Source organism: Notothenia coriiceps, unplaced genomic scaffold (genome assembly GCF_000735185.1).
Source record: "Notothenia coriiceps isolate Sejong01 unplaced genomic scaffold, NC01 NC01_scaffold00014586, whole genome shotgun sequence".
NCBI classification, from domain to species: domain Eukaryota; kingdom Metazoa; phylum Chordata; class Actinopteri; order Perciformes; family Nototheniidae; genus Notothenia; species Notothenia coriiceps.
This window is the reverse complement of record NW_011347287.1, coordinates 1-9,090: the sequence shown is the minus strand read 5'-3', so window position 1 is coordinate 9,090 and position 9,090 is coordinate 1. Positions and strand designations below refer to the sequence as shown.

Below are 9,090 nucleotides of genomic sequence, written 5' to 3'. Positions count from 1 at the left end.
ACACACACACACACACACACACACACACACACACACACACACACACACACACACACACACAAATAAAACCTTTTGAAATTAGAGCTTTGGTGTAACTGTGCAGGGCAAAGAGTTACCTGTGATCACACAGACTAAAGATGGCAACGAAGCTCCTGCTTTTATAAAACCTTCATAATCTGTGGGGGAAAAAAACAGTGGTGAGGGACTGTGAAACTCAAATAATTATATTTCAAGCACAGAGTCAAGTTTTAAGAATGTTATAAATGTATAAAACATATTTGGACCATCTCAACCCAGAATACAGAATGCAACGGATATTAATTCAATTGACTGCAAGCAGTGGAAGAATTAAAATCCTTTACTTATGTAGAAGTAATAACTACACACTGTAGAAATATGCTTTCACACCTTCAAGAGCCTTCAGTAGGACAGAGAAGTCTTCGTCCTCTGTGGAGAGAAGAGCCATTTAAAGATAGAAGCAGTCAAATCTGATTTAATCTAAAGAGTTCAAACAGAAACTAAAACAAAGTTCAAACAAATGTATTCATAGCAGTAAATTAAAAAGATATCAACAAATTGTGAAATAAAAAAATCCCCAAAGCCAAAAGTAACCCACTTAAAAGTGTGTTACATTTGCCTAATCATATATTTACTTCATTCTAACTCAAAGGGAGCTTTGAGTGTAAAAAATTACATCTTGCTAATATCTGCTGACGTAATGTATCTGCTAACATAATGTAATCTGCTAACATAATGTATCTGCTAACATAATGTATCTTCTAACATAATGTAATCTGCTAACATAATGTATCTGCTAACATAATGTATCTTCTAACATAATGTAATCTGCTAACATAATGTATCTTCTAACATAATGTAATCTGCTAACATAATGTATCTGCTAACATAATGTATGTGCTAACATAATGTATCTGCTAACATAATATATCTGCTAACATAATGTATCTGCTAACATAATGTATCTAACATAATATATCTGCTAACATACTGTATCTGCTAACATAATGTATCTGCTAACATAATATATCTGCTAACATAATGTAATCTGCTAACATAATGTAATCTTCTAACATAATGTAATCTGCTAACATGCTAATGTATCTGCTAACATAATGTAATCATGCTAACATAATGTAATCTGCTAACATAATGTATCTGCTAACATAATGTAATCTGAATCTACATATCATAAAAGGAAAAATAAATCCCAAACTGAAAGTATTCATTTTAAGCTCTTTGAGCACCAGGAAAAGCGCTATATAAATCAAATGTATTATTATTATTATGATCTACTTGTAGCACATCTTAATAATACAAAACAAGCATATTGAATATGTGTAGTCAGTAAATGCTCCCTGTGTCTCTTCCTCTCACCGGTCCAGCTGGTGCTGCTCAGCAGCAGCGCCGGCCGCTCCGCCCTCAGCGTCACCGCCTCCTCACAGAGATCACACTCTGAGAACACCGACCGCTCCACCTGCTTATCATCCTCACACCTGGAGAAACAGAGGAGGAATGCGACAAGTAAAGTATTATTTCAACATACTTGTATGAGTATTTCAATTTGCTACATAAAATGGTGTGAGTATGTCATAATTTGATAGCTGAGGTTAATGTAAATAGAGTCTGGTGGCTTTGAGGAAATAATTGTAATAGTATGTTGTATCTAGTGATGGTGAGATGAAGCCTTATGAAGCTTTGAAGCTTTCCAGCCAAAGGGTTCATCTCATGAGGCTTCATCATGGGCTTCATCTTCATCCAACCCCCTGTTGGTTAAAGTGTGTAAAACTGGCAGATTTTACATCTGAATAGTGTATCTCATACAGACTTTCCAATGAGTAAAGCCTTAGAATAACTCTAAACAACGAACATAAAAACATATTTTTATGTTAACAATATTGTATTAATTCCAGTTTAATGATTGTGATTGAAAAGCCTAAGGAGGTTGGTAAACATTGCAAAGAGGGATTTGTATTCCTTAATAATATTCGTAAACTTAACCATGTTGTAGCCTGAGAAAGGCTAAACCATATCAAAGAATACATTTATGAACTACATTATCTCATTTAGCTGTAGCTTTTATAAACAAAAAAAAGACGTATAGACCAGTCGTTGAACCAGGGACCCTGCGGTTGTGAGTCAACTGCTTTCCAGCTGAGCCACAGCACACACACTGGCCGTTTCTCAATCGCGAGGATGCTTGCTTGGTAGCACATGTCTTCCGAGTCACTTGCTTCAGAAGCTAGGCAAGAATCCTTCCTGGCATTCGGAAAACGAAGAGTGGAACAGGCTAGCAAGTGTGCAGGTGTGCGTCATATGAGAGGCCCCGCCTTACATTTTCCGCCAAAGATTTGGGGAAATTGGTCCATGCGCAAAGCGAAGTCTACCCATGTGCAGCCTCGAAATTACCCCCAAAACAAGGACGCGGCCTCGGTGGAATTCCAAGTATACTGGAGATTGGAACAGTCCTTCGGCGGCACTCGATGACGTAGTATCCTTGAAATATTGGCTTGGAAGCCAGTTTCCTCGCGATTGAGAAACAAACGGCCACTGAATCTATCTGAAAAAACTGGATACTATTTATTCATGTTTTTATTCCTACATTTATTTTTGCTTTTATTTATTTATACTTATGACATGTTCCGACCTCTATATAAGTGAGGGTCTGAGCTCTCTTAATTCTATCGTGTCACCGGGCCCGGGTACAGGAGGGGTAATATCGTTCTTATTATACATCCATGGGTAATATGAGCGTTGTGGTTCAACCGATCTAAAGCACTTTCTGAAGCAGTCAAGTGGTATCGACAGGCAGCGAGGCTTCGTTTGTCATCGGTGACGTCACTGGCCCAAAACGATACTAGCCTCGATACATGCTTCACAAAAAGCTTCGGGGATTACTCGACACAATCCTCGGTGCAGTACGTAACATCACTAGTTTGATATGTTATTACATTATAACATTTGTCCAAATCCTTGTTGATTATATTTATTATATATTCACTTCGCCAATTCACATGCCTTGGAAAAGAGTTGAAAAAGATCAGCAATCAATATTGTGACAACTGCAAATCTTTTTCTTTGGAATTAATGCTGAATCTACCCATTAACACAAAATCAAATCAAAACCAGATGTTAGTGTTTCTTTTTCAAGTTAGAGAGGAGCTTTAACAGATATAAAAAGCCGCAGTAGAGTTCCTCACCCTCTGCTCTGGAACTGAGGATACTTGTTGGCGAGTCTCATGAAGAGCCTGTGCTGCAGCTTCAGAGGAGTCTCTCTGAAGATGGAGGGCGGACAGTCGTACAGAGTGGTCGCCCTGCAAACAGTCCAAATGTTTTATTATTACATCACTTTGCAATTAATAACTTTGATGGCAGGCTTTGGCTTACTTTATTGTCCATATTTGTTTCCTTTTACCGGAACTTTGTTTTAATTGTGCCAAGTCATGTATACAGTACCACAGCTTTAAGTCGCAACTTCCTGATTGCCATAGTCAATGATATCGAGAAGCTGGAAACTAACCTAACCTCCCAGATGGCATATCTGTGGCATAAGCAAGGCTAAACCGGAAGCATGTGAAAAGTGTGTGAATGTGTGTGTGTAAAAATTACATACTTGATGCCCCAGTTTTTCTGCAGGTCATCCTTCATTGCATTGGTGACACACAGGTTACGAGAGGCCAGCGGGCCGAAAAAGTGCTCGTACCTGGAAGAATAAAAACAAACATTTTTAGAATATGTGCACACCAGGATGTCAGGCATGACTAATAAATTGATCTGCAGCATTTTCTTATCAGCTTCTAAAATGTGAGCTATTATTTTGCATATCATAAAGTAAAACAACCCCCGGGCTCACACACTCACCACTTTGCGAGCCTCACCACAGGGTGTGTCCCCCCGTGGCTCAGAGCCATGATGGTGTAGCCGTAGTTGTGCCAGTCGATGACGAACCTGCTGCCACGCAGGACGCACACGAGACACGCCACCGCGATGCCAGGCAGCCCCGGGGGATTCTGGGAAACAATCACAGTCATTACTAGCATAGGCCAAAATTCCTTTAAAGCGTACCTGTAAGTATGACAGCTGGTTATCTTTTAAATGCAGTATATCCATCAATAGATACAGAATTTATACAAAAAATGTTCTTGTACCTGCATTAATATATGAGACTGTGTTTCCATCCTCAGCAGCACGTAAAGCAGCTGCAGACACTGGAGGATCACCTTCGTCACATATGTCAGGATTTTTGGTCCCACTAGAAAAAAAGCAACAAAGCACTTGTGTAAAAAACATTATAACATTTCTGGGAATTTTTCATTACTTCTGAAAAACATAAAATGTGAAATAAGATGTTTACCGCGTACTCCTTTAACCTCTGCTACTGGCACCAGCTTTATCTTTTCCTCTCTCAACACTTCTTGATGAGGTTTGGTATCTAAAATTGAAAATAAAACACTTACAGTTTTTTGTGGTCTTCTGCATTAAATAACTTTTGTAGCACTACTCAACTTGTGAAGAATTGTAATTTTTACACTTTTTTTAGTACTTGAGTATTTACCTTTTTGGGTATTTACATAAGTATAAAGTAGCATTACACTACATCACAGAGAAAACATATTGTATTATACTGAACATTTTATTTGAAACTTAAAGGCTTGCATTAAAACATTTGAAATACAGTATAATGCTGTACTACAATATTGTAAGAAGTTCAATTATGGGATTGGGTTCGCAACAGTTATGCATATAGCATATGTGTTTACTATATTACATACAATGGCGTATAAGTAGGCTAACAGTTACTTAAATGTAGGTTAAGGTCCCTTAGTTACAGCATCAGTGGACGTTTTGGGAAACAGAGGAATTTATGAATGACAACATGAAACTTTATATTCATCTAATAAACCCTACAAAAGTCATATTATATCCGTGTTTATAACTTACCTAAAAACCCGACAAAAGTAACATTATACCCGTGTTTGCTGAGGGACAGAGCGTGATACTGCATCCGGGGGCTGCGACCCAAATCCCCCAGCACCAGAACACACACACGCCGCTCAGTCCTGCCGTCCCTCCGCCGCAGCCACAGCAACCCCAGCCCGGTAACAGCCGTCAGAAACACAACCGGCCATGTTACACCCGAACCGGCGCCATAAAACCCAATTAAAAGCGCAGAAATAAGCGCAAACACAGCGAGAAAATGTGTGCAGGTGCCGGGGGTCGCCATGTTTGTTTGTTATGACGTGGCTCAGCGCAGGAGGAGGAGCTTTATATTTAAAGGGACAGCCAGAGTGTATTCATGTACAATAAAACATTAAGTAGTTAAACTTCACAAATACCAAATTAGAAACAATATTAGAAACGTTATTCTTCTTTAAAGATTTCATCATGCAATTTGACACTTTTATCACGTCTTCTTTAGATATTTAAATGCTGTTCTTAACATATTCCTTAAACCCTTATCAAATTATAGTGAACTTGGGGGATAACTTTTATTATTTTACTTTATGGAAGTAAAGCGTACCATAGAGTATAAAGTCGAGTTTGTTTTCGAAATTACGTCACGGCCTCCTCTCCTTCCCATCCCGTTTGAGAAAAGAGACAGCCTGTCATCCCTCCTCTCCCCTCCCCTCCCCTCCCTTCCCCTCCTCGTCTCTCCTCCCTATTTAACGTCCCGGAGCCTCCACATAGTCTGACTGAGAACATGCAGGCTGCGGGGCATCAACTGGCCGCAGTGCTGGCTCTGTTTGCAGCAGTGTGCGGAGGGTCGCAGGCCGAGGTGATCGATGACATCCTGGGCAGCCTCTCCCGGGGAGCCGCCTTCCTGGAGAGTCAACACGAGCACATCAACCTGGACGGAGTGGTCGGGTTCCTCATGCTGCAGGGTGAGAGCCAAAAACAGAGCCTCCTGTGTACGTGTACGTGTGCGTGTGTGTGTGTGTGTGTGTGTGTGTGTGTGTGTGTGTGTGTGTGTGTGTGTGTCCTCTCAGCTGCAGTAAACATCTGGAGAAAAAAATGGTATGTGTTGGTCAAGGGCAGTGGTAAAATGTAACTAAATATATGTATACAAGTACTGTACTTAAGCGCAATTGTGAGGTACTTGTACATTACTTGGGTATTTCTATGCTGCATGCTTTACTCGACTACAACTCAGATTGAAATATTGTACTACATTTATCTTCTTGATTTAGTTACTTTCATTTGCTTGCTTTAGTTACTAATTAAGTCAATGGATAATGTTTGTGAATAAAATAATCATATTTATATAAACATAGATTAATAATGCCAAAGTTATGTAAATATTCTACAGATTAGTAATTCACGCAGATAATTAAATATTATAGCTTTGTCATTAGTCAAATAAAAGTAGGCTATAAGAGATTAAACTACCAAACTATTCAGTGGTGTACTGTAATTGCATGCCCTTCATATAATGGGAAGTTTTTAGGTCATTTTTATGTTATTTAAAATGTGAAGCAAGCGCTACAGTTTGCATGTGGAAGCAGTTAGCTGATTTTTTAAAATCTTATTTTAATGTATTTTTGTATATTGTCTTTTTTTTTTACAATATCATCCTTTTTTGTGTCCGTAACAAATTCATTTCTACTGCTGTTAAAAGTAAGGAATATATATATATATGTAAGGATATGTCGATGTTCCTTCTTTCACATTTTGATCAACGATAAAAGTCAGTATCAGATACCAGCAGAATAAATGCTGCTGCTTTTTGACTTAAGTAAGAAAGGTGTATTACAACAGTGTGAAAGAGGGAAGGACATGTGCAGAAATGTGCCAGTGAGAATACAAAAGGAAAGGTTGCAAATATTATTATTGTATAAAGATTTCCTCTGCTGCTGACTGTGTCCCAGCTGAGCTGAAGGAGGCGGTGCGGACGTGGCCCCACAGCGACCCGGTCAGCTGGGCCCAGAGGACCTCCACCGTGGTTCTGGTCAAACGTTTGGACCGGAGCTTCGAGAAGGCCGTCACCGCCCTGCAGCAGAACGACCCCAAGTACTACAGAGGTGAGCAAGACTCCATTACCCAGGAGCCCCGTGGTGTGATGTTTGAACACAAAAACAAATCCTTTTACTCAACGTTACATTTTAGAGATTAAACATGTAAACAAAAAATTGGGTCTTAAATGTCTTTAAGCATATTTTGATCTTGATAAATCTAAAAATAAGTAAAGAAAATAAATAATAACATGTTACAGTTTTCATGGTATATTTGACATAGACTAATGCATAATAAGGAACAATTCCCTCAATATTAGTGTATTTTACTGTGAATTAAGAAAAGAAAATAAGAATAAGTAACTTACAAACATAAACATCCTTCAAAATGAATGTTGACCTTTTAGGTACTGACATTTTCTCAAAGGAGAGCACAGGATGTGTGATTTACAGAGCAGATATATAATGTAGTAGAAATAGAACATACAATTGTATTTCTTCATTAATAAATGGTCTATGGTGGTAAATACCTTTGTGTGTGTGCTGCAGAGTTTGAGCCCCTGCTGTCGTCGAGCTTCTATCTGATCCCTCAGGAGTGGCAGTCCACGGACATCAGCCTGGTGTATTCCTCCATCCTGAGCACCGAGTGCTACGACGAGCAGCTCAGCGACAAATGTCTGACGCTGCTGCTGGGAACCTGGTACGAACACTTATTGTCAGAGAGGAAAACACAACAGGGCACGACTTCATTACACAGACAGAAGTATCAGAAAAAGTGATGTGACCTCGAGAGAATGAGGTTTAAAACCTGTCTTCCTGAAACAAAAAGTATCTGTGTTTGTAAACCTCGGTCTAAAAGATTCAACAATATGTAGTATCCGATGCAAAACAGCAACAGCGTTGGTGATAATACATATCATCTTCTCCAACATACAATATGCCTTCCTTCAAATTTGGCACAAACATCCAGTTGGACTCAAGAAATAATTGATTAAAAGTTGTGGGTCAAAGGTCACTAACCCCACAGACACAAACAAGAATTCAAACGCTAATTATGCTAATTTGACACGGATAGAAAATAGAATAAAAAATTATAACATTTTGGGCAGACCTTGGATAATTTGATAGCTATGCCTTAGATTGTTACACTGTTGTTAGCAGGATGTCAAATACATAATGTAACTTGTCCACATGACCTATGTATGACATATTAGATCAAGATATTGATAGGGGTGTTGTTGGAGTGAGAGTTAATGTGTGTGTGTGTGTGTGTGTGTGTGTGTGTGTGTGTGTGTGTGTGTGTGTGTGTGTGTGTGTGTGTGTGTGTACATGTGTGAGCAGGAAGATGAACGGGACGCCCTGCATCGTCACCAAACCCTGCCGGGACACCATGACACGTTTCGGCTGTCCGCACTACTCTCTGTCTCACCAGCTGCTCTACTTCATGATCGGGAAAATGGTGAGAAGTTAAACTATCGAAATATCTCTATCACTCAAAATCTGTGAGGGTTTGAATTTTGTTGTGTCTAGTTGTGGGGTTATTTTGCTGTTCTGTTCTCCCTGTCATGTTTTCCTCCTTGTTTCTTGTCTGGTCCTTCTCCCTGTGTTTTCCTCCCTGTCGTTAGTTTCCCTGGTGTGTCTAATTGTCTGATTGTGTTCACCTGTTGCCCTTGTGTTTCTCCTCCCCTGCCAGGCTGTTTCTCGTCTCGTGATTACCCCTCCCTGTATTTAGTCTTGTCTCTTCCTGTGTCCGGTGTCGGTTCATTGTTTGTTTTTCCCCGTCTCCCTCCATGTCAGTCTTCGTCAGCTTTTTTGTATTATATCTTTCTTGTGCTTCATTTGTGTTTTTGCAATCAGCTTTTAAAATAAAGCTCGCTTTTGTTTTTCTAGACCAACTTACTTTTTTTTGTAGTCTGCTTTTGGGTCCTACCTTTCCCAAACCATAACAGAATGAACCGACCACATATGAACCCAGCAGATGATCCATTTGAAGAGGAGTTGTATTCATTTACCTACTTGCTGGCTTGCAGCTATGGTAAATGGAGGGGAGCAACCAGTGTGGAGCAAAAGAGGGCTGCCCTGGCAGAGGCGTACCAGAGGGCAACAGAGAAACCAGGGTTAG

The 9,090-nt window shown here is 39.6% G+C and overlaps 2 protein-coding genes across 2 annotated transcripts; one reads left to right on the top strand and one right to left on the bottom strand.

Annotated features, from left to right (window-relative positions):
- Positions 1-35: 35 nt before the first annotated feature.
- On the bottom strand, positions 36-5,288 carry LOC104948568 (ALG1 chitobiosyldiphosphodolichol beta-mannosyltransferase). The gene is made up of 9 exons (XM_010774770.1): positions 4,960-5,288; positions 4,373-4,450; positions 4,167-4,270; positions 3,880-4,028; positions 3,632-3,721; positions 3,219-3,332; positions 1,396-1,514; positions 409-447; positions 36-176 (listed from the first exon to the last, which is right to left on the bottom strand). Exons 1-9 carry the CDS (start codon positions 5,240-5,242, stop codon positions 79-81), a joined length of 1,074 nt encoding a protein of 357 aa, XP_010773072.1. The 5' UTR covers positions 5,243-5,288; the 3' UTR covers positions 36-78.
- Positions 5,289-5,631: 343 nt separating this feature from the next.
- Positions 5,632-9,080, top strand: LOC104948569 (UPF0764 protein C16orf89 homolog; the record flags this gene model as incomplete). Its single annotated transcript, XM_010774771.1, has 5 exons — positions 5,632-5,900; positions 6,885-7,037; positions 7,518-7,668; positions 8,310-8,427; positions 9,039-9,080. Coding segments are annotated over exons 1-5 (645 nt in total), but the record flags the coding sequence as incomplete, so codon positions are not given.
- Between the last annotated feature and the right edge of the window lie 10 nt (positions 9,081-9,090).

Excerpts from the sequence above, each read along its gene's own strand:
- LOC104948568 (XM_010774770.1), bottom strand. The coding sequence starts at position 5,242 with ATGGCGACCCCCGGCACCTGCACACATTTTCTCGCTGTGTTTGCGCTT. Across the intron at positions 4,271-4,372 it reads AGAGGTTAAAGGAGTACGCG|TGGGACCAAAAATCCTGACA; the intron begins GTAAACATCTTA and ends CTTTTTTTCTAG. Across the intron at positions 3,333-3,631 it reads CAGAAAAACTGGGGCATCAA|GGCGACCACTCTGTACGACT; the intron begins GTATGTAATTTT and ends GACTGTTTGCAG.